Source organism: Balaenoptera acutorostrata, chromosome 20, assembly GCF_949987535.1.
Source record: "Balaenoptera acutorostrata chromosome 20, mBalAcu1.1, whole genome shotgun sequence".
Lineage (NCBI taxonomy): Eukaryota > Metazoa > Chordata > Mammalia > Artiodactyla > Balaenopteridae > Balaenoptera > Balaenoptera acutorostrata.
The window spans coordinates 14634109-14658136 of record NC_080083.1 but is presented as its reverse complement, the minus strand read 5'-3'; the positions used below and the strand labels follow the sequence as shown (position 1 = coordinate 14658136).

At 52.9% G+C, this 24028-nt stretch overlaps 1 protein-coding gene across 1 annotated transcript in view; it reads left to right on the top strand.

Moving 5' to 3' along the window:
- Window positions 1-23778, top strand: part of NXN (nucleoredoxin) — a 141685-nt gene extending 117907 nt beyond the window's left edge. Inside the window, exons 2-8 of the mRNA XM_057535627.1 lie at window positions 650-767; window positions 2436-2569; window positions 3100-3200; window positions 4795-4901; window positions 17075-17254; window positions 19052-19176; window positions 22141-23778. Coding sequence (XP_057391610.1) covers window positions 650-767; window positions 2436-2569; window positions 3100-3200; window positions 4795-4901; window positions 17075-17254; window positions 19052-19176; window positions 22141-22323 — 948 coding nt within the window. The 3' untranslated portion in view covers window positions 22324-23778. The remainder of the gene's footprint in view (window positions 1-649; window positions 768-2435; window positions 2570-3099; window positions 3201-4794; window positions 4902-17074; window positions 17255-19051; window positions 19177-22140) is intronic.
- Window positions 23779-24028: the final 250 nt, after the last annotated feature.

The window sequence follows — 24028 nt, the reverse complement described above, 5'->3', positions numbered from 1 at the left end:
TAAGTGGCACAGGGAAATGCGGGTTGGGGCTGGCTGAGGATCGTGCTTCCCAAGTGTTTGCAGGCCGAGTGGCACACACTTAGAGCAACTACCGATACTTCGGCGCATGGACCTGGTGAAGTGGGGAGAGGGGCCGATTTTAACTCTTGGTCATCTGTTGAATGCCCTTGTCCTTTCTCCCTTGGGGCCAAGGGGACACGACCGAACACCTGCCTGCTGATAGGGTGGAGAGGCACCAATAAAAAGCCTCCCTTCCTGCCTTAACTACCTGGTGGAGGTCTGACTGTATTTGAAAGATGCCTAATCCATCTTCATGTTCGTGCTTCTTAGAGACAGTGCCCACGGGGGAGGTAGGAGGGAAAAGCTCACCCAGGGCGAGTGTGGTTCTCCGTCGGCCTCTGCTGCGACTTGAGCCTGGGTGTGGCTCTGACTTGGGGTCCGCTCCACTGTCTCAGGCCGCAGGGACAAGTGGGATTGTAGCTTCTCTTGTCCCTTTTGCCCAGCCAGCCCTGCTTTCAATCAGTAATTCATTTAATCTGTACTTTCGTGTTTTCCAGCCTGTCTACCCCTGAGGCCCAGGAGGCTCCGAAGAACTCTGCAATTAATCTGGTTTGGATTTAACCACCTTCTTTTACTTTTCTTCTTATAGCTTAAACTTTGGAACAAATATCGAATTTCCAACATTCCATCACTAATATTCTTAGACGCCACCACGGGGAAGGTCGTGTGCAGGAATGGGCTGCTGGTGATCCGCGATGACCCAGAGGGTAAGACCTTGCTTTGTCCACCCGTACTCCCTGCTCTACCCCCCTGCCCTGCCCTCCTCCCTGTTGGTAGAAAGTGTATAAAGGAAATATATGAGTGTGGGTTTATTTGGCTAGAGAATATTGTCTTGATGAAATTACAGTATTCTCCAGGTCATGGTTAAGATTTTTACGGAGATCAGAATGTCCCTCGTGGGGGCTTTTAATTCATGGGCCAGCGGAGATGGAATCTGAAAAAGGAAGTTTAGCTTTGAGGGCTGAGGAGGCCATTGAGAAGCGGCTTGAGCCCAGATTCCGACTCCTAGTGCTGTTTCAACGGCAGCTGTCACCTTCACAATCAGAGGCAGGCTGTGTGGTTTCGGGTTTTTTTTCTCATTAAAATTTTACCGTAGCAAAGTCGCAATCCCTGCATTGCTCTGCTGGCCTGGCGGTGAGGGCCCCTCAGTTCTTGGTGCTGCTCAAGTCCTAAGCCTTGGTCTTGCTGACTGGCCGGGTGGCTGGCTGTGCCTAGGTGGCTCTCATCACCCTGCTCAGAGGCTGTCCAGGGCCTGTTTCTCTCCTTCCCTCAACCCCCGCCCCCCAACCCAGTGCACTGGAGTCATAAAAGTCATAAAAGTCATAAAAATGTTATAAGATCTTCTGTCCCTCACTTACTGAGCCAACTGGAGGATTCAACCCTGGTCACAAATTTTCCCAGTAAAAATTTCACCTGCTTCAAAGAATTGTCCTCAGTAAAAACCAGGGCAGGTAGCACCAAGTCTTTACCTTCTGAAATGTAAACACACACACACACACACACACACAACACACACACACAACACACACATACACTCCACTCTGAAGCTTGTTATAAACCCAGCTTCCCCGCCTCCACCCCCAGAGATTTTTGGATCCATTTGTTTCAGGGTGGGCTTGGCCACCTGCTTTTTCAGCCAGGCTGTGCTTCTCCCTCCCATCCTCCACCCACCCCAGGCGATTTTGAGGCAGTGGTCCCTGGACCACCCTGTGAGAAAACACTGTTCTGTTGAGTGGGGGAGCATATCATTTGCTCTTCCTGCCTGGGGCTTACGTGTCACCAGAATGTCGACCATCTGGGTTGAGTGGTTTTACGCTTTCCTTTCAGTAGACTGAAATTCTCATCTCACTTGGTTCCCTGGGCCCCAACCCAGACCAGCTGAATCAGAATCTCTGGGGGTGGGGAATTTTATAATTCCCCAGCTGATTCTAAAATGCAGAGTTGAGAGCCACTGAGAGTCCAGGGTTGGAATTGAAGAAACTCACGGTTAATACCCGAGGCAGTGATTTCCCAACTGTCCCATCATCACAGTTACTTGGGGAGTCGTTTTGCTTTGTTTTGGACATGCATCTTCAGCCTTGCCCCTGAATCCTGAGACTGGGGGTGGGGGGTGACCTGGGCTTCTGTACTTTTCAAAAGCCCCCCAGGAGATGGGTGCTGTGGTCATCCAGGTTCAGGAACCATTGCCTTGAAGGTAGGTAGGGCTCTGCGTGGATGAGTCCTGCTTTTATGCCTGCTTTAGCTGCGGATCCTATGGATATGTTAAAAAATACTGTTTGGTGATAAAGTTGTCATGCTCTGCAGCCCTGAGGCCTTTTGGGTCAGAGGCCACGAGGAAGAGTCTTAACATTCTCGCTGTCTGTTGCCTGTTTCAGGTTTGGAATTCCCTTGGGGGCCTAAACCCTTCAGGGAAGTCATTGCAGGGCCCTTGCTTAGAAATAATGGGCAGTCCCTGGAGAGCAGCAGCCTGGAGGGGTCTCACGTGGGAGTCTATTTCTCTGCACACTGGGTGAGTGTTTGGTCCCTCTTTAGTCCAGACAGAAGGGAGCAGTGATGTCACCACCAGGACCAGCTGGGGTTGGCTTCTGGAGGTGTGACTGCTCAGGTGTCATTTCCCGACATTCTTGCCTTCTCCTGTGCCCGATGCATTGCTGGCATGCTGCACGTGCTTACTATGATGAATGATATTAGCAGCAAAAAAATGACTTCTATGGACGGGCCTAAAAGGGTAGTCCTTCCCCCTAAAAAATAAATAAATAAATAGAGGAGTCCTCCTGACCCATTCTGATGCGTCTCCTCATGGTCCCCGCGGGAGTTCGTTTTAACTGCTGCCTGCTGGCACCCAGGTGGATGGGGCAGGGCCTGTGTTGGATACGCGCCATCAAGAGAGGCACATTGGTTTCTGCCTCTTCCATAAACTGGAAACGTGATCCGAATCCTGCCTGGGTGTTGCTGACCTGGCCTCTACGGGCAGGTGGCTGGGAATTGGGAAGGAGAAGGCACGGCGTGAGGCTGCAGGATCCCACTCGTGTCTTCCAGTGTCCACCCTGCCGAAGCCTCACCCGGGTCCTGGTGGAATCCTACCGGAAGATCAAGGAGGCAGGCCAGAAATTCGAGATCATCTTTGTTAGTGCAGACAGGTAACACGTGCTGGGGAGAGTGGCGGTGCATCTCCCCTTTTCTCTAGGTGGATGTCTCTTGCCATACACATCTCGCCTCTTTAGCTTAGAGCTTGGGGGATAGGGATCAGGGAAGACATATCTGGGATGATTGTCGGAGGGACAGTAATTGTCTGAAGGGGAGCCAAGAAAAACCCGTCCTTGCTGTCAATATTAAGGGACATCCCAATTCTGGCCTGGGGCGTTTGAGATTAGGATGCATTTTTTTCTGATTAGTTCAGCTTTGTGGATGGTGGTGAAAGGATGTGGAGGAGGGAGGATGGAAAGAAAAGAGCCAGAGACTAATGGAATGTGACACCTATCCTAGCGGGCTCTGCAGTCATTTCTCTTAGTTCTGGCCACGTGCTTTTTCTAGGGGCTCTCCTCAAAACAAGAACAGACATTCTTCCTGGAGTATGTCAGGGCCTTTTAGCCTCAGTCTCCTCTGTTTCTTGCCCTCTTGCCGGCTTTACTCATCAGTGACCTTCCTTCATCTCAAAACTCCAGCCCCAGTTCCCGAGCCACCAGGTGTTCTGTTCACAGAAGGGTCTCTGAATGGCAACACATGGAGGGCCTTGTGTCCACTGTTGTACCCTTGATGTCTGCATGATGCCGTGCTCAGTTTATTGGCCCGTTGGCCCCGCCCCACTACACCGCCACCCCCCCTTCTCCCCGCCCCGGCATGTGAGTGGGGCAAGCCTGAAGGCATGCCACAGGGAGGAGTCACTTTTTTAAAGCTTTAAAAAACATCAACTTGGGAATTCCCTGGCGATCCAGTGGTTAGGACTCCGCACTTTCACTACTGAGGGTGTGGGTTTGATCCCTGGTCGGGGAACCAAGATCCTGCAAGCCCCGTGGCGCAGCCAAAATAAATAAATAAATAATAAAAACATCAACTTTATTGAAGTACAATTTACATACAGTGAAATTCATACATTCTAGGTGTACAGTTAAATGAATTTTCACTAATGTATGTACCTGTGTCACCATCACAGTGAAGGTGTAGAACGTTCCCATCAATTAAAAGAATCCCTCTTGCCTCTTCTCAGTTAATCCTCACCCCCAAATCCCAGCCCCACGGATCCCCGCATCTGCTTTCTATCACTTGATTAGATTTATCACTCCTAGAGTTTCTTAGACATGGAGTCGTAGGTATATGCTTGGTTAAGTGTCCTGTACGCATCACTGTTATGTGCACAGATTACAAACATTGCGGGGAATGTGGTGTCCGAACATCTAGACTCCTCATAAAAGTAGGACCTGTCAGTGTTGAGAAAGGAGAAGCTAAGCGAGAGTTGAATGTGTAGGATGCAGAGCAGCGGGATGTGGAAATGGCCTGGCATTTCAGTTTGGCGTCCACCTGCGGTGTGGAGCTTTGCTGGGGGTGTGCACTGGAACGGGTAGGGCAGTGTCCTCCTTCCGCCTGGTGTCCGAGGAGCACGATGATTAGAAGCCCTGGCATCTGTAGGGCCCTGGGCACGACTTGGTGGAAGGTGGGGAGGACCCAGTGGTGGTGCCTTGGGGGGTAATAGGGCTCTGTCTCCGTGTGTGTGTGTGTGTGTGTGTGTCTCTGTAGGTCAGAGGACTCATTCAAACAGTACTTCAGTGAGATGCCGTGGCTCGCTGTCCCCTACACCGACGAGGCCCGGCGGTCGCGCCTCAACCGGCTGTATGGAATCCAAGGTAGGCGTGCCCGACTCGTGGGCTCCTTGGAAACCTGCTCATCTGGGCTCACCACCTCTTTGGCTTTCCTTCTAGAGGGAAAAGAACATCTTTATTTCCATGAATGTTCACATTCTTTAGCATCTTAAAAATATGCAGTGGATTTTAAGGTATGTAGATTATCCCTCATTAAAGCCATCTTTTTTTTTTTTTTTTTAAGTGCTTGTCCCGGTGAGACAGCTACTTCTCACCACCTGGCCTAGTGGGTTCTAATGTGGCTGGGCTATGGAGAACACCTGCCCAATGACTTGGCCAAAACCCTATCCCGAGGTTCTTTCTGTCAAACGGACCTGAGGGTGACCTTTGGTTCTGTTACTCAGGTTCTTTGAGCCTCGGTTTCCTCATCTGTAAAATGTGGATGATAAATCTGCCACAAAGAGTCGCTGGGAGCGTTAATAGGATAATGCAAATCCCATACTTCTCACGTTCCTGAAGTGTCATAGTGAAGGCTGAGGGGATATTATTGCCTTTTAGGCAAGAAAATTGATTTCCTGAGACTGTTGAAGACTTGGACTTGAAGTACTAATCATGGTGTTTTTCAGAAATAATGATGACTAGTGAGACAATCTGTGTTTTTATTCTTTATTATGTGAATACCTCCTTCCCAGCCTTCACCCAACCAGGTTTTTTCTTGGTGGCCTAGTAAGAGTTAAATTCATTCTCTTTGTATCAGCGGTACCAGATCCTGGTCAACCCTAGACAGATAACAGCTAATATTTGAGTTCTCAGTGTCTTGGTTTATAGGAATTGGAAAAAAAAAAGACAAATCAAGATCTACCCACCAACTCCACAGCTTGTGGGGGAACTCATCAGGTTCTTTAACCTTTTTTCTTCACCATGTAAAGTAAGCATTTGGCTTTGTCAGGAGCTAGTTTCAAAAAATTAATATTTCATTTAAAATTGGTGATTCTCAGTTTCAAATGTGCATAAGAATTCCCTGGGGATCTTGCGAAACTGCAGATTCGGATTCAGTGGTTCTGGGGTGTGGCTGAGATCCTGCATTTCCAGCAAGCCCCCAGGCGATGCCAGTGCTGCTGGCCAGGGGCCACACTTCGGGCACTGAGTCTAGGTCTAGTAATCCTTTGAGAATCTTGGAGCCTTATGCCTCCTACTAATAAAAGAGATGAAAGCAGTTTTCTTTCCAAACAGAAGTGCAGAGACATGACATGGCTTACTGGTCCAGAAGGACGGGTACCAAGTTGGTTAATTTAAAGGAGATGGCCCAGGAGTATTTCCTTCCAGCATTCTGCATGCAGAGAGCCTTAAAACATGCGTGCCTTGGGGTAGGAGCTGTATTGCTTGAGAAAATTGATGATCCTAGGCCAGTCGTACTAAACAGAGGGTTGAATTGCCACTTGGTGGGGATAAGTAAAACTTCATATCTCTCAATTCACTTATTCATTCATTCAACAAGTATTTGCTGAAGGTTTACCCCCCTACTGCTGACGGACCTTGAGCAAGTTACTTAACCTAACTTTTTTCAGTAAAATTGGGCAGTTTCACTGTTGGATACAGAGTAGGCACTTAATATTTAACTGACTGACTTAGGGGAAAAAAGGGAAATATTTGATTTTACAACCTAAAAAAGATAAACTTTTGGATGTCAAAAAGCTTACTAACAGAAAGGCAACTAACGATATTAATAACACATGTGGCAAAGAATCTATATCCTTCATAGAAAAAGAGCTCTTTCCAGATACCAGTCCAAAAAGAGAGATAGACAAACAATTTAGTTGAAAATATGTATAAGATATGAGGTGGGCAATTTACCTGATGCATATTGTCAGAATGGATAAGGAAAATATTCAGAATAATTTTCATTCATGATTTACAGATGAAAACACTGAACTTGTGTCTATCACATTTGCAAAGAAGTCTACTTTCCAAAAAAAGATAATCCCCAGTATAGGAAAGAGAGCAGGCTGCTAGTAGGAATCTAAATCAGGACAACGTTTCAAGGAGAGAAATTGGCAATGTACACCAGAGGCCTTAAAAATCTATAAAACCTTTAATTTCAGAATCCCACTTGTAGGAATTTATGTTCAGGAAATTACCCTCTAGCACCCAGCAAAAACTGAACTTCTTTTGCAGTTGGAGATGCATTTTTGTTTTTTCTTTCATCTTTCGTATACTTTGGATTTCATCACAGACCACAGTTCTTTCCTTGCTTTAGCCCCTAGAAAACTCAGAGCTGAATTTGTAACCACCTTTAGCAGTTTTACAAAGCTGACCATTTCTCTGTGTGCCCTTGACCCTAGCTTTGTTTTCTCTTCCTTCCTTATTTTCCTTTCAGTGGGATGTTTTCATCAATTTTTTATTGGATTATATCATGCACTTTTTAAGCAGCCTCAAATCCTTCTTGGAAAAAAGCTGGAGTAGATTTAAATGCATAGGATTCTATTTCTTGAGCTCCAACTAACCACCAATACTGTACACTGAGCTTGGTGGGGAATAAGAAACCAGAAGGGTGTCCCAGTGCTGCCCTTGAGTGGACAAGATGGGATTTACATTGGGAAATAACTACAGTAGGATGATATCTTTTGAAGAACTAAAAAGTGTTGGTCAAATAGGTGTCACTTTGTACAAGAGCTCAGAAGACTGAACTTGTCCCAGAGAGCAGAGCGGGTGCTGGGCTTCACTTGGCCACTCTGCTCAGTCGGGCAGCCTCTCTATATGGAGGCATCTTCTTTCCAAACACACGTCCTCAGTGAAGCACAGCCTTTTCCTCTCTGAGGAAGGGAGTTGCCCTTTCTTGGAGGTGGAGGCCAGTGAGGTGCAGGTCATATTCTGGTGGTCGATGCTAAGGCCCTGAGGTCACCTGAAAGTAATAATTACCAAAGGACAGTCTATATCATGCATAGCCAGTTTGAGGGTGGGGGTTTCTACCCTCCCTGTGCTCTGTGAGATGCTTCTTGGGGCCCTTGTTGGCGGGGTAAGCACAGAATAGCAATCTCCTAAGGAGAAATCACAAGCCCTGCAAGATTCCACACAAGTTTTGGACACACAGCTGAGGCTAGAAGGTACCCTTCTGTCAGACATTGGCAGGGCACGAAAAAATTAAATGGATCGTGGGACTTCCCTGGCGGTCCAGTGGTTAAGACTCCACGCTTCCACTTTAGGGGGTGTGGGTTCGATCCCTGGTCGGGGAACTTAAGATCCCGCATGCTGCATGGTGTGGCCAAAAAAAAAAAAAAAAAGGAAAAAAAATTAAACTGATTGTTTTCTGTCTGCCTTCAGAGAGCAGAGAAGGGAACTCTCCTTTGGATTCTCCAGCTACCAACATGTAAATAGTACAGCAGTAGGAGCCCTGGTTGCTAGGTGTGGCCCAGACAGCCAGGATGCGGGGGACCACAAATGAGCAGGAAGAGAATGGAGAGTTTTCAGAGATGCATTCATTTGGCTCAGTCTCTTAAGGCCTGGCAGTGTGAGGATGAGTACATATGTGGTTCCCAGACTTCAAGGAGCCCTCAGCTGAGAGTCAGAGAGCTGATCTGAGAGGCCCTGTGCCCAGGCAAGCAGCGGGCGGACAGGCACACAAAAGAACCCAGCTCTGGCCAGCAAGTGTCCTCTGCAGCCCAGCCCTGCACCTGGCCTGTCCCGCTGCTCCTTGTCTGCTGGCTCCACGGTGTACACTCCCTGTCATCTGTACTAGTCCCTCCTCAGCTTGGACCAGCCTGCTTTCCCAGCTCTCTGCCTCCTGCTTCCTCACTCTTGGCTTCTCTCCCTGGCACAGTGTTTTCTGCCAACTGCTCACTTGATCACTGACCTCTTTGGCTAAGCCTTAGGGGTCATTCCTGCAAGCAGCCTGTCAGACATTGCCGGCTGACCCTGATCTGTCTGTCCGCCTCTGGCCCAGAGATGCACTAAAGCACAGTGAAACGAGAGTGTGGAAGAGCCACACAGGATCCTTTTCAAGGCAGCATTTCATGAAGGGCACACAATGGAATAGTCTGAGTTCACGTGAGACTCTGGCTTGGAGCTCTTGAGCCCAGAAGGCTTCCTGGAGGAGGTGACTCTAGAGCAGGGCCTTACAGAATGGATGGGATTTAGGTAGAGGGTTTGAGACATTCCAGGGCAAAGGCCAGAGTAGGATGCCCATGGTGTACTATAGGGCATACTGGGTAATAAGGCTGGTGATGCCACATCACAGAAGGCCTTGAGCACCAGGCTGTGGTCCTTGAACTTGGCGCTTTGGACTTTGGAGCTTTTTGAAAAATTTGATTAAGGGGAGATCAGTGCAGTAGTGACATTTAAGCTAGACTGGAAGAGAAATCCCAGAGGCATGTTATCCTCTGATATTTCTGATGGACTCACTGAGCTCCCACTGTAGCCAGACCTCAGGCTGTGGCTCACGACAGGCCTGCCTGTGGAGGGAGAGAGGCTGCTCCCTTGGGCTCTAGGGCAGGTGGCCCAGGCGGCCTCTGCCTCCTTGCAGCCTCACAGGGTACTTCAGCTTCATGGCATTTTTTGGGGTCCCCTGCGCATTAGTTGTTAGTAAGTTCTTTGGCAGCATTTTCCATTGATCTTACCAGTCAGCATCCCACTGCGTTTGACTACCAAAATATAAGGTAGAGGAAATCCACAGCCTGTTCTAGGGGTCGGGGTTGCTGAGAAGATGCCTCTGCAGCCTCGCACAGGCTGGACCGGGAGCAGGGTGCTGGGGGTGTGGAGCTGGGGGCCTGAGGTCCTGGGGCCATCACTTTCCTCCCTGTCGGCATCTCCCGCGGCCCAGACTCCTCCCCTGGGTGAGTGTCTCTCTCCTCAGCAGGCCTGCTTTCGTGGCGGTATGGCCGGCTCTCCTGAATTCCCTCAGTCTCCCTCCTCTCCACCATGAAGCATCTTTTACATCATCAGGTCCGTAACTCACAGTGTCTGTGTGTCTCCCCATCCCCTTTCTTCTTTCTTGCTCAAATAGAGCTCCCGTGTCCTCTCCAGGTGCACCGCCCTCCCGGCACCTCCACATGTTCACCAACCTGGAAGCTCTCTGAACCCCATCATTTTGGGGCCTTTATGGAGGTTTCACTAATGTAGGCATGAGTGGTTAAATCACTGGCCATTGGTGATGAACTCAACCTCCAGCCCTTCTCCCTTCCCCAGCTCTTGAGGTCAAGAGTGTGGAGCTCAGTGTTCCAACCTTCTAACCACGTCTCTCTGGCGACCCAGACCCGTCATCTCGTGAGCATCCAAAAAGACACTCACTCTTACCACTTACATTCCAACAGTCTTGGAAGCTCTCGTGTCAGGATCTGGGACTAAGACCAAATATTATAACAAAAGATGTTCCTATCACCCCAATCATTCAGGAAATTATAGGGGTTTTAGGAGCTCTGTGCCAGGAGCTGGGGATGAAGGCCAAATATATACGCCTCATTATGTTACAGTATCACGATGTGCACGTACATACACTCCATACATATGCAGAGTCAGTGGAGGGTTCCACCGACTGTCTGGTCTTCTCCAAATCCCACAGGGCTGTATCTGGGGGAGCTCATGCTCCCTGCTTGACTCTGTGTCCTGGTCTCTCACCCCACTTTCTGTCTCCTCCTGAACGTTTTGATGAGGGTGCTTTCACAGAGCAGTATGAGGTACCTTCCCCTGCCCGCACCCAAGCTGAGCCACCTCCACCTGGCCTGTCTTTGTGCCTTATAGCGCGCAAATGACTTGATCAGACCATATGAGGCCCATGAGGGCAGAGCTCCTCTGTGTCACCTGGACAGGCTTGGGTGAAAATGGGCAATGCAGAAGAACCCAGAATCCTCTGAGCATCTTGGGAGCTGGGCTCAGAGCGCCCCCGGATTCTGAGTATCTCCCAGCATCCCGAGGAGCCCTTGCATAAGATGCTGCCACTTCGTTCAGGTGTCCATCCAGGTGGTGGTGGGAGAGTCTGGGTCTTGAGGCTGTGCCCTCCAGTCACCCCTTTCAGAGATGGCAGGACGTGCTGCAGGCCTTGAGGAGGCGTCTGCTCCCAGGCTGTTTGCTGGTCCCTCGGGTGCTCTGGCCTGAGCCTGGGCCGTGTTAGCTGGCAGTCTTCATGGGGCCGCTGGAGTTCACCAAAGCCTGGCATGTGGCCTCCATCCACTTTCTTTGCCTTGGGGAGTAGCTGGGTTGGCCTCCCTCCTCTCAGTGCTTTGTGCAGACTGGGGAATTTGTAGCCCTATAAGCTGCTGACAAATGCCTTTCTAAGGAAAGGGTTTAGACGCACTTGGCAAAAGGCAGATCCCATTAGCAATTCTCTAATGCTGGCTGTTGGAGAATACCATGTTCTGCGCAGGGAGGCTCAGAGCCCCTTCTCTCCTGGGTTAGAGGCCCTCGCTGGCTTTGTTCCTCTCCCCCCCACCCCCGCCCCCGCCTTTGGGGCCAGCAAACAGGGCCTGGGGTGGACGGAGGCCCTGCCACCAGGAGAGCAGCAGGGAAGACCAGGAGGCAGTTGTGTGAGGCCCGTCGCTCTCCCGGGATCTATTTATCTTCTGTTTCTCTGTTGCCCTCTTATTCCTCATCCTTATCCTCTGGCTTTTTCTTCTCCTCTTCCCTTTTCCCTGCCTTTCTTATCCATTTCCCGCCCTTCTCCTCTCTCTTTCCCTTCCTTTGCCCTCTTCCCTGCCCCTTTCACAAAATGGACTTGAGGCAGAGTCTCTTTATTTTCTATAGAAACGAAACATTCAGCCATTGTGTTTTTCAGTGAGTAGAGGGCAAGGGGCCGACGCTGGTGTTTTTTGTAGGCAAATCTCAGTATTTAAAGGGCTGGCGCAGGCTCTGTGGAGTTGGCCCCCTGGGCCTGGGGAGGGCGGCTGGGGGCTGTCTTGGGGCCTACAGAGCAGCCTCAGTGCTCTTCTCCGCTCATCTTGTTTCATTCTGAAAACATAAAAAAAGGAAAAACAGGAAAGGACAAAGAATAATGTAACAAACACCCATGTGGCCACCACCTAGAACTGACATCTTTGCCTGAGGTATTTATCAACGAATGGGAGCATTAAACACAGACCAAGTGGGGCTCCCTTTACTCCTCCGAGGAGCATTGCCCCTTCTTTCTCCCCAGTGGGGGAGAGCGGTGACACTATCATCCAGTCATTGTGAATATTCCTCATCTGTTTTCAGATGTTCACTGCGTCTCTGAATCCATGAGTAATGTATAGTCGTGCTGGGTGTGTTTTTAGAAGTGTACTTAAGTGCTGACATGCTGTAATATCATAATGCAGCTTGCTTTTCTCACTAAACATTATGTTTTTGAGACTTATCCCTGTTGATATTTACATCTGGTTTATTTCAGTGCCGTGAAGTGCTTTGTTGTACCACAGCCTGTTTATCAGTTCCACTGTCAGTGGATACTTGGTCATTTCTGGCTTTTCTGTATTGCAAGAACGCTGCCATTTTAAATGTCTTCTTTGGGACTTCCTGGCGGTCCAGTGGTTAAGACTCTGAGCCTCCACTGCAGGGGGCTCGGGTTCAATCCCTGGTCCGGGAACTAAGATCCCGCATGCCACGTGGCACGGTCAAAAAAAAAAAGTCTTCTTTGTGCCTCCTGATGCGGGCCTTCTGGCCGAGTTCACGTGGGCCCAGACTCATCCCTTTGACTTACTTTGGGTTTCTCTGAGCTTCACCACTCAAACCAGCTGCCTTCTTCCTTTCCTTAACTCTCCCAGCAGGGGAAGGTTTGGGGGAGTAGGAGGGGGAGGAAAAGAGGGATGTGCTGAACGGAACTGGGGTTGACGTTGCCAAGGCATGGTCTGTATTTGTCATCCCACCCCTGCTGCCCTATGGTTCCTGTTTGATTTTTATTTAATGTTAGTGCATTCATCATAATACCATTTAACAAAACTTAAATATGTATCTATTTCACCCACATTCCTGCCTTCCTAGCACAACTGTTTTCACTTTTCTGAGTCCTTTTGGTCTCTGTCTTCAAGCATATTTCTACATAGTTGTAATTGTACACATAGCACTGTGTATTCTGCATTTTCAACTCATCCATGTATTACAAACGTTTCCATACTGCTACAGTGTTCATGATGACCATTTATTTCCGTGATCACGTAACCACTTGCCCTGCCACGTGCCCTAACCCACTCTTCCGGTCGTGGGGTCTGCTTTTCCTCCCCTTTCTCTTCCCCACTGCCAGCAATCTTTGCGATCACACTGCCATCTAGAAGCAGAGAAACAAAGTTGGGTTACGGCCCTGACCAGGTCCTCTCCCACCCCCAGGTGCTGCCCCAGACCCACCACCTCCTTTGAAACTCCCTCTTTCCTTGGTGATAGGAAAGCAACCAAACGCAACTGTGGGACAGTCTCCGTGCACATGGCTTCTTTTTTTTTTTTTTTCGGCCGCGTTGGGTCTTCGTTGCTGTGTGCGGGCTTTCTCTCGTTGCGGCGAGCAGGGGCTACTCTGTGCATGGGCTTCTCATTGTGGTGGCTTCTCTAGTTGCGGAGCACGGGCTCTAGGCGTGCGGGCTTCAGTAGTTGTGGCGCATGGGCTCAGTAGTTGTGGCTCGCGGGCTCTAGAGCGCAGGCTCAGTAGTTGTGGTGCATGCGCTTAGTTGCTCCGCGGCATGTGGGATCTTCCCGGACCAGGGCTCGAACCCGTGTCCCCTTCATTGGCAGGTGGATACTTAACCACTGCACCACCAGGGAAGTCCCGCACATGGCTTTGAGATGGTTTTAAATACTCACAAATCGGCTCCTCCCAGGAGGAAACAGTATGGAGCCGGCTTCTTAGGCCTTGTTCCTTCTTCTCTAGGTTTTCGGGGAGATGCTGAAGGGGATTCTGAGGCACTGCTGTGGTCCACCCAAGCTCCCCTGGGCGGGGGCCTGGGGCTGAAGCCCTCTCTAGGAGCATAGAGTGTGTGTTCTACTCGCAGAGGTTAAGCTTGGGGTGGTGCGAGCGAGAGAAAACCAACCGCACACGTGGCAGCATTATACCGTCCCTGGAACCCTCCCTGTGGTGCTGACGTCGCCTCGGTGATCTGTTTCTTTAGCGAACTCCCTCCAGCCAGCGTGGAGGTTTCTGTGTATCTCACGAGAGCAAGGCACCAATCTTCTGTCCCTTCTCGCAAGCCAAATGATCAACTTAGGGATGATTAAAAAAAATAATGATGAACTTATTTATAATAAGAGCTAATATTTACAGAGTACTTACTGTGTGCCAGATGGTCTGCTCGAAAGCATCTTCTACTTGTCATTTTACTTCCAGCTCCCAAGTAAGACAGGAAACTATCACTACCCCCATTTGACGGTGTGGAATTGAGGCTCTGAGCAGTTAAGTGACTTTCCTGGATCTTCCTTAGAATTCTTACTGTACTCTTCCTCCAACCATTCCAGCCATCCCAGCTGGGAAACGACATGTTCAAGAGAAGCAGAGACCAACTGCTCCCTTTTCATTCCCTTCAGTGAAGCCCCTTGCTGGGGTGGCAGTTATTTTGTACAAAGGCATTGATTAGAAATTTTCCATTCCCTTTAAGTTTCCCATAAGAGGCTCTGCCCTATTTTCGCCTTAGAAGTCTCTGCTTCGGGGAACCTGCTTCAAGGGAGGTGGGGAGCAGGAAAGGCCTGATGGGGCGGGGGACGGGGGAGAAAGGGGAGAGGTGATCATATCTCAGCCTCCTTCCCCAAAGCCTCAGAGAAGAGGGAGGTGGGTGGTGCAGAAAGTGTGGATGCAGGGCCTGCCCTGCCCAGCTCCTCCTTGGGGATGAGAGTCCCCAGCCCGGGGCTGTGAGAGCCCCCACCACTGGCCTGACTGGTAGAAAGAGCGGCAGCTTTTCCAGCAGGCAGACCAGGCTTCCTGTCCCACCGTGGCCACTTACTGGCCAGACGACCTTAGGTAGGCAACTTGAGCATCTGCAGAAGGAGGATAATCATACTTCCAGGAGTGAGTGAGGTCCCACGCCCCATGCGGAGCACAGAGCAGATGCCCAGAGAGCAAGCTTCCTTCTCTCACCCGCTGGTTCATCTCTGGAGGAACATACACACTTAGGGCTCCGAGGCCGAGCTAACCCAAGATCCGGTGATGGGAAGGCGGCCTGGCCCGATGCTTGTTGATTCTCTTTCTCTGTCCGTGTGCCGGAAATGGGCTTCTCTTGGTTGAAGTCTGTGGTCATTGTACCGAGTCGCTTTCTGTTTACACTCCACAGTCACATGCACCTCATCATCTTGGGCTCGAAGCACCAAATACAAGGGGGACTTAGTTTTCGCGTAGCCGTCGGGGAGGAGTGGGGAGACCTGGGGGTCCAGGGGAGCTGTTCCTCTCTTGACTTGGCGAGGACTCCACAGCAGCCAGCTGGGGGCTTGTGTCCCTGCCCTGCTGTCCTGGTCCCCACCAGCAATGACTGGAGAGTGGCTGCAGCCATGGTAACAAAGAAGCCCCTTAGAGTAGTCACTTGGAGAAACCGAGGCACCAAACCAGGAAGTGAGCTTCTTTGCCTTTGGATTTTACTTCTCCTGCCTTCTCTGTCCGTCCTCTGTGCCTGCTTGCCCTCCACAGACCAACTCAGCATCCCACGTCTGGGCTACAAACAGGCCTGCCGCAGTGTCTAATCATAGCAGTGGGCAGGCCCCGGTTTAACCCAACACTTGAAATTGCCCAATTTCAGAAACTGATTAAAGAACTTTGCCAAGGCATTTTTGAGATGAGGCATGGCGCTGGGGAGGCATTTGTCTGCAGCTGGTCAGCCTGTCGTGTCATGGGCCCCAGCCCCAGGCTCCCTCCAGGCTTCTGACTCAAGCCCAGCCCGATCCTGGTTGGGGACACACCTGATGTGAGCCCCAGGCCTCTGGGGGATGACATGCCGTTGTAAGGATGAGGCTGGAAATGCCCCGAGTCTCTTGTACTCTGACACACAACTCAGGAGGCCCGGACAGCTCTGGGCGCATCCTGAAAGCCCCTGAGTGTGCCGGCTATGGCCACGTGCGTTTGTATGTGATGTGTGTTGTGGGAAAGGCAGTCCCCAGAATCTGTTTCTCTCTGGACCTGTTCCCTGACATGCCAAGCCACTCCTTCTAATAGGTGTGGACATAATAGACTCGTTTTTCCTTTTGCAGACAGGCTCACCGCTGCATGCCCGCTGCCCCAGCCACCATGCAGGTCATAACACCAGGGCTGTATTTCTGGTACCTCAGCATCGCCCCCCACGGCGAAGTAAAATGTCAGCGGAGCAAATTACCGACTGAATGCTGTGGAATCTATAAATATTAAATTGCTCTGGCTTTCCCTGGCCCATATAAAATTAAAGCTCCAGTCAGCTCCAGAGGGGAGGCAGCTGGTTAGTGCAAGGGGGGAGGGGACCAACTGCCAGTGGAGAGACAAGTGTCCCCAGAGGGCAGGGCCGAGTCTGCCTCTGTGGGCTGTGGGTGGTGGCTGGAGGAGAAGCAGCGGGGAATGGGGTACAAAGAACAGGGAGGTGGAAAACTCACACGCGACTGTAACCCGGGAGGGATCTCCTGTGATTTTCCACTGGAGGCTTTATGGTCAGAGGCGGGCTGTGGTTCGCGGGGCGCTTTGTGTTGCGTTTCTTGCCCCAGCCCAGGACTCTAACGTGAGAGCGACGGCACTGCCGTCAGCACATTCCCTCCAGGGACTGCCCCCCTCAGGGCAAATGCTGGGACCTCCCCCAGCAGCAGGGCTGGAGGTGGCAGCCAGCTGTCCTCCTCCTGTCCTCCTGCCCCTGGCAGCCCCTGTCCCAGGCTCCTCCCCGCAACAGGCCCCCTGTGCTCGCACAGGTGGGGCCCTCCCGCCCTTGACCTGTGCTGGGCTGCACTGCAGGGGAGCGGGTGTTCACACCACCTCATGAGGTCTAGACTCCCTGCAGGTTTGGGAGCAGCTCCTGCTTCTTGGGGATCTCTCTGGGACTTCTCCTCTGCTTCTATGTGCCAAGCCCCCGTGCTGAGTTCTGAAACGCACAGCCTTGTTGATCTTTACGTGGCGGTGGGATAAGGTGGGAGCTGCAGTGCATTCACCAGGAGGCGGGGGGCGGGGGAGTGACTTGCTTAGGCTCCCGTGGAGAAGTTACCTGCCAACCCAGGGGGGCTCCCTGGCTCTTCAGAGGCTGAGCCCAGCTTCCATCCCAGGGCTCTCCGGCTGAATTGTGTCCTAGGGGGCCGTCCCGTGGACTGTGGGTCTGTGGCCAATCTCGCGCCCTCTCTTGCAGGCATCCCCACGCTCATTGTGCTGGACCCACAGGGGGAGGTGATCACGCGGCAGGGGCGGGTGGAGGTGCTGAACGACGAGGACTGCAGGGGCTTCCCGTGGCACCCCAAGCCCGTGCTGGAGCTCTCCGACTCCAACGCCGTGCAGCTCAACGAGGGCCCCTGCCTTGTCCTTTTTGTAGGTATGAAGCTCAGCTGGAGCCCCAGGGTGGGACGGGATGGGCAGAGCTCACTGGGTGGGGGTCGGGGAAGTCTGTCCCTGCACCTTCCTTCTGTCGCCAGCAACGCAGAGCCTGGGCCTTTGTCTCCGCGGCTGCCGTGCTCCTGACCCCAGTGATTTATTCGTGGTTCTCCCCTGTGGGCGGTGGTGTTCTGGGCGCTGCTGCTGTGCTTTCCTTCCTAGCTGCTCCCGGCTGCCAGCTGGGAAGAAGAGGTCAGCCCAAGAGGAAGCCCTTGGCCCCGTGATGAACAGACCCATTGTTGGGGGCCGGGCTGCAGCACAGCAGCTGTGGGGGGCTGGGCCCCTTAGGCCAAGGCTCATCCCAGCTGCTGCCGCCGCTCACCTGTGCTCTGCAGAGCTGCCCCAGGGTGGCTGGAGCAGGGCCCGGCCTCGGGCGGCATCTCCAGGGCTGAGAGCCCCTCAGTCTCCCCACCTCTCCCACTCTGGCTTTCAGTGGGTGACAGCAGGAGGACACAGAACACCCACTCCAGGCTCCCTGCAGGCCCATGGGGTGACCCTGGTTCCTTCCGCAAACGGAGCAACTGCTGGCCAAGGGCCACCTTGCCCTTGGGACTTGTTGCTTGGTTCCAACTTAAAGTAAATCTGAATACCGGAATCATGGCTGAGCTGCTGCCATATGCACCACAGTGAGGGGGCTGGAGAATGCAGGCAGCATCCGACCCCCATTCTCTGGAAGTCTGGTTTGGGGGCCCCCAGGTGGGGAGCCAACATGTGGACTTGAGGGAATCCTGAAGCAAACTGACTTGCAGGCTGGCCCTGTGCTTGGAGGACAGAGGAGGCCCTGGAAGGGGATGGCCTTGGGGGACCATTCACCTTGGGGCTTTCCTAGGCAGGCTCACACGCCCACATCCTGGGGCCTGGGAAGCAATTCTGAACTGAGAGACCGTAGGGAACCTCACTGGCCATTTGCAGATGTGGAAATAGGGTCCCAGGGAGGCAAAGCGAGTTCCCAGCATCATGGAGCTAATTAAATGTGGATGTAGAGTGTGTGGTGCCGAGCCTGCGCACTGGGCCTCCCGGGCGATGTGGCACTTCTGGGTGAAGGTCCTGTGCGGGCACCTGTTTCCACCCACCCCCGGTCTGCGCTCGCTCTCGGTTTCAGCGTTCAGCAGGAGTGAGCTGCTCCCATGCTGCTGTTTCACTGGAGGCAAGAGATGCCCAGAGGGGGCTCTGGGAGCCCGGTTGGGGGTTCTCCCCTGCAGTCAGCCTGTCCCTTCCCAGCCAAGTCCCGCTGCCAGCTGTGAAGTTGCCAGTGCCCTGGTGCCTCCCAACCACCACCAAAGCTGCTGATCAGACCACAGTCCTGACCCACCACCACCAGTTCTGCCATTTGCATTAGGAAGTCAGAGATCCGCGGTCACGGCATCTCATTGTGTGATTGTCAGAAAAACTGCCGGGACCTCAGGTCCTGGCGTAGGGGAGGCTCAGCTTCCAAGGTGGGTTTGTGAAGAGCTCAGTGAACAGAATTGCATCTGCCTGGGCATTAGCGCTACTTGGTGAAGTGAGTTCTTCCTGGGGGCATGGTTCAGGACAGCCTGTGTGTGAGAGCAGCGAGCAAGCTGGCCTATGCCTGGGGACGCACGCTTCTGCACCCAGGAGGTGAGGCTGGTGTCCCAGGAGAGGCTTCTCTTCCATTCAGGGGCTGCTCAGATGGGCAAGTCAGGCCCTGGACCCAGGCACCACTCCATCTTGACTGACAAGCCAGTGCGTCTTTGTGTCTTTCTCTCCCCTGTCACAGATTCTGAGGATGACGGGGAGTCCGAGGCGGCCAAGCAGCTGATCCAGCCCATAGCTGAGAAGATCATCGCCAAGTACAAAGCCAAAGAGGAGGAGGCGCCGCTTCTGTTCTTTGTGGCGGGAGAGGTGAGTGCTGCTCTGGCCTGGCCCCCGGGGCTGGCTCAGCTGGCCGGCTTTTAGAACACCAGTGATACAGCCCTTGGGGATGTCTGAAGGGGGTCTGGGGTGACCGTGCTTCCAGAAGCCTCCACAAACAAATGTAGCATAAAAAGATGTCAAGGAAAACCAGTTCTGGCCCCTGCCGCCTCCTTCTTGCCATCTCTCACACAGCAGCCTCAGGGCCGCAGGAGGCCCTCCCACGACAGACATCCCCCCCCCGCCCCCCGCCCCTTGCACCCAGGCTACGCCCACCCCGGCTGCTGGGGAGCCACAAAGATCGCGATCAACACTTACTCCCTCTGGGCTGGGTCCAGACCAAACTCTTGGTGCTTTACAGAGTGTCTTCTCGGTTAGTCCCCTCCCCCAGCCCGCAACGGGGCCTTTTCCCATCACGGGATGCCGGTGGGGATCCGACCACCACTCCGACCTGCAATTACCCCTCCAGCCCAGGGAGGGTGCTGACGTTCCTGGCATCCCTGTCTCTCCCACCCCAGGCCTGTCCCTGGAGGGCCTTCAGCTGGGCTGGACCAAGCATAAGGCTCTCCACCACCGGGGGTGGGGGAGGGGGAGGGACGAAGGGTGGGCCTTAAGCTGGGCCGCCTCCCGCGAGGTCTGGGAGCCTGGGTCCCGCACACGTGGAATCTGCGAGATGGCCGCAGCCACGCCCCCTCGGTCCCCACCCCGGAGCCACCCTCCGCGCATGCGCCGCTGCTGCCCCCTACCCGGGCACCGGCCTAAGCCAGTTATTGACAGATACACGTTTTGAAGCCCCCCTGCCCTCCTTGCTCCCATCTGTACCTCCAGTTGGTCAGAGCCCCCTGCTCATGTCTCGCTGTGTTTGGATCCCAGGGGATGGTGCCGCGGCGTGACACCCTGAACCAGCCATTCATCACCTCAATAGCCGCCCCTGCTCTGTGGGCCCCTGGAAGGCAGCTGAAGTCACCCTGCCCAGCCGTGGGGTGGAGGGAACAAAGCAGGTTCACAGGGCCCTGCCTTGGGGGTCCCCAGCCCGCTCCACACAAAGCACAAATGGAAGCCGCTCTGAATGTATTAAACTCTAACCTCTTTCGAACGGCTCAGAGAGAAAAGATGGGCGCAGAGGAGAAAGGGCTGAGCCGGGGCGGGGGCAGGGCTGGAGGGCTCCGGTGGCCGCGTTACAAACGTGGCTGAAAAGGAGCAGTGGCAGGTTTCCTATAGGCCAGGCCCCGAGTGAGGCGCCTCACCTGCACCGCCCACGTGCTCCTCACCTCGTGGGTAGGGAACATCATCGCTACCGTCTCACAGACGAGGAGAGTGAGGCTGAGAGAGGCTGAGACCGCTCCGAGTCCGGCCCGGGCGGGCTGTGCGTGCTGGCTGGCTCTCACGCTCGCGGAGCCCCACGTGAGCCATTACTGAATCCGTTTCACAGGTTTTAGGAGACCTGGGCTCCGAGAAGTTTCTTGCCAAAGGCCTGCATTAAGTGGGTGGCAGAGAGAGGAGTGAACGTGAGATGAGGAGTGACTCCAGAAGCAGTGCTCTCGCTCCCTCTGTCCGTTCCGTGTGGGTCTGGCAGACGGGCCGCCCAGCCTGGACCAGGAGGTTGGGCAGAGGCCCAGGGGCATCCGCTGCTCCAGCTCTCCCACCCACCGCCAGGCCTTCCCCTGCTCTGCACCTCGGCTCCTGGCCTTGGCAGCTCTCTTGGTCCAGTTGTCTGACCTCAGAAGCAAGGCAGCCAGGAAGGCGCACAGGGCGCTGGAACGTCAGGCACCAACTGGGGGCCTCTGAGCCCTGGACTTAGGCCCTTCACATTCCCCCAGGGCTGAGCGGGCCTCGGCTTTGTCTTGATCCTGTCCTCTCCCGCAGGCAGAAGTTGCCCCTTCTGAAGCCTTAACAGACGTAAAAATTCATCTCCCCGTGTTTGCTCCCAGGAAAGTGGATGTATGGTATTTGTCCAGGTGTCTCCCCTCTGTTTATCGTGAAGATTGTTTATTAACCCAAATGGAGGCCCTGAGTTGGGTGAACGCTGCCAGAGATGCTGAATCACCCGGCATTGCTGGGAAGTGCGTGCTCTTTATAGGGTGGGGGGAAAAAAGACAATCACTAATCATCTTTCCTAAAGAACTGCCCTTTCAGAAAGAAATGTTTTTTGTCTCAGAAACCGGTGAGCCTCCTCACCAGCATTTAAGGCCAGGAATACCCCGAGCCCTTTTTCGGCAGGGTGACTCAGGTCTTTTCATTCAGTGGAGAATTTTGCACATTTTATGGTAAGACAACCTGGGGATGGGTATAGAGAGTCCATTTCCTGTATCAGCAGCGTGAAAGGTAATCTCAGATGGTTGCTCCCTTACAAATCTTTCTCCTTGTCTTTGGATTTCTCTTTGCCTTTATACTTAATAAAGCTACATCTGATACTAGGGAAATTCCTCAGGGCAGTCACTGGGAACGTATGATAAATACAGCGACCCGTGTAAACTTCAGTAGCACTTCAGGGGCCCCGGCTTCTGAACTGGCGGTGTAACTCCTACCGCCGCTGCAGCTGTGGGGCTGGGGGTAGTGGGCTGTTTTTTTAAAAACATTCTGAAGTTGAAGTCCAGATTGGCCTGGGCCCACAGTGGGGCTGCAGAGAATTGAGAGTTGGTTGCAAAAGTAAGTAATCAAAGGACATCCCATTTTCACAAGTTAAAGTTGCTTTCGTGCTAATAAAAAAAGATGACTTGCCTGGGGTTTGGGGTGATGCACAGAGAGAATTTTGTGAACCGGGCTCCCCGTCCCCCTGGCAGGGCAGGGTCCCCTGCTCCCCGTTCTGAGAGCCCATCTTTCCTGGAGGCCGGCCGCTCTCCAGGATGATGGGGTGGTTCCATTCCTAGGCCGTCTGGGGAGTCCGGGCCCAGGGGACTCTCTACCCTCTTTCTTGAAAACTTACTGGTTTTCTTTCCCTCTGGTGACTTCCAGGATGACATGACCGACTCCCTGCGAGATTACACCAACCTGCCCGAGGCTGCCCCTTTGCTCACCATTCTGGACATGTCAGCCCGGGCCAAGTACGTGATGGACGTGGAGGAGATCACCCCTGCCATTGTGGAGGCCTTTGTGAATGACTTCCTAGCAGAAAAGCTCAAACCAGAGCCCATCTAGTCGGGCTCCAGCTTCCCGGGATGTTATTTAAAACTCATTCTTCTCCTCCCCCTCCCCCGCCCTTCCCTCCACCCTTGGACTTTTCCAGGGTGTCCCGAATCACACAACCCAAGTGTCCAACCTCTCTGTGGTGCCTTGTTTTCTGCATTAACTCCTCAGCTAGCACCCTAGGGTGCACATCCTCTCCAGCAGCAGAAGAACCTCCGTGTTTGGAGACTCTGCTTGGGATTCGCGGGGCTGGCATAACCCGGCCCGAACTGGGACTGCAGCGTTCTCTTGGTCCCTAGCTCTTGGTGAGGTATTTGCCAGGGTGTTCTTCTGTCAAGTGGGCACCAAGGGACAGAGCATCGGTGCTCTGGCTCTGCCTTAGGTGCCAGCACGTACGTGCAGAGCCCGAGGGTTCAGAGGCACACGCGCGGCGGGTGGAGCAGGGAGAGGGCGGTGGCCGCGGAGGCCTCCGTGCAGAGCTGCTGGCGAGGACGTCCTTTCCTAAGTGACTTGGTCTGTCTTGGTCTGAGGGAAAAACACCAGCTTGTCAGCCGGTTCTTGGGCAGGGGCTCTCCAGCCCTCAAAGGAAGTTTGTGTTCTTTTCTGGTGAGGAAGAGAGTAGCTACGGTAATGATTCATGTAATAATTGCTTACTTTGATGGAGCGCCTCCCATGTGATAAGGAGCTGCTCATTCCTTCCTTCTAGCTCTTTCTTCCTTGATCTTGACCTTCTCCCAGTTTCTACCTTCTCAGATGAACAGCCCCTACAATCTTGGAATGTTGTTACTAAGTTCTCCCCCTTGGACATCTTCCCAAGAAGATGCGGTGGCCCTGTGTTCCCGGAGGGGCACCGCTTACCAGCGCAGACCTGACTCAGCCCGGCTCTGGGCCTGGGGCCGCTGGAGCTCTGCTGAGGTGCCCTTGCCCACCCTTGGTTACCCCTGCGTTCCCTTTTCTTCTCAAAGCAGAACTTAAAAGAGACAAAAAAATTACCAGAAGCCTAGCTTTTTCCTAAGAACCTGCAGAAAGGGCTGTGCCCTGAGGTGGGAGTGCAGACCAAAGACAGGTCAGCTAAGAGTAGGCCCTGGGTCCGCTCTGCTGGGCCCAGCTCAGCTCCTTGTTTGGGCTGAACTGACCACAGAAAGGAAGCTAACAGCTGTGCTCTTAGGATTTGGGATGGAAGGCTTTGCGTAGGGCCTCACAGGGTTTCAGCCTATCTCAGTCAGGAGTCAGGGCCTTTAAAATAATCTCAGGCCTCACCCCAGGCTCCACTCACAGCCAATCAAGACCATTTATTTGGAAAACCCAGCCCCCTCCAATTAGCTGTTGACACCGTCGCTCCTTGCTGAGTGGGATTGTTGATTTGTAGTTCAGAGGTACAAATTTAGTTGGTAATTAGACCATTACTGTTACCAGCCTGAAATGCAGTCACCTAGTAAGAAATAAAACAGGCATCTCTGGACGTTATCAACCACTTGGCCATTCCTGTCCTTCATAACAAAAATCTTTTGGCTTGTGCTGTGCTCCATGGGGTGGGCAGTGTGGGGGGGGTACACACAAGATCCTCTTGACTTTCACCGGATATTTGGCAGCTATGTTTCAGAATTTTTGAGAACCAAGCCCTAACGTGGTCATCCGTCGAATCCTCTGGAAGCCGGGATGTTCGTTTGGATTAGAGCGCCAGAGGCAGATCCCCCGCTGGAGCTCTGGCCGCCAC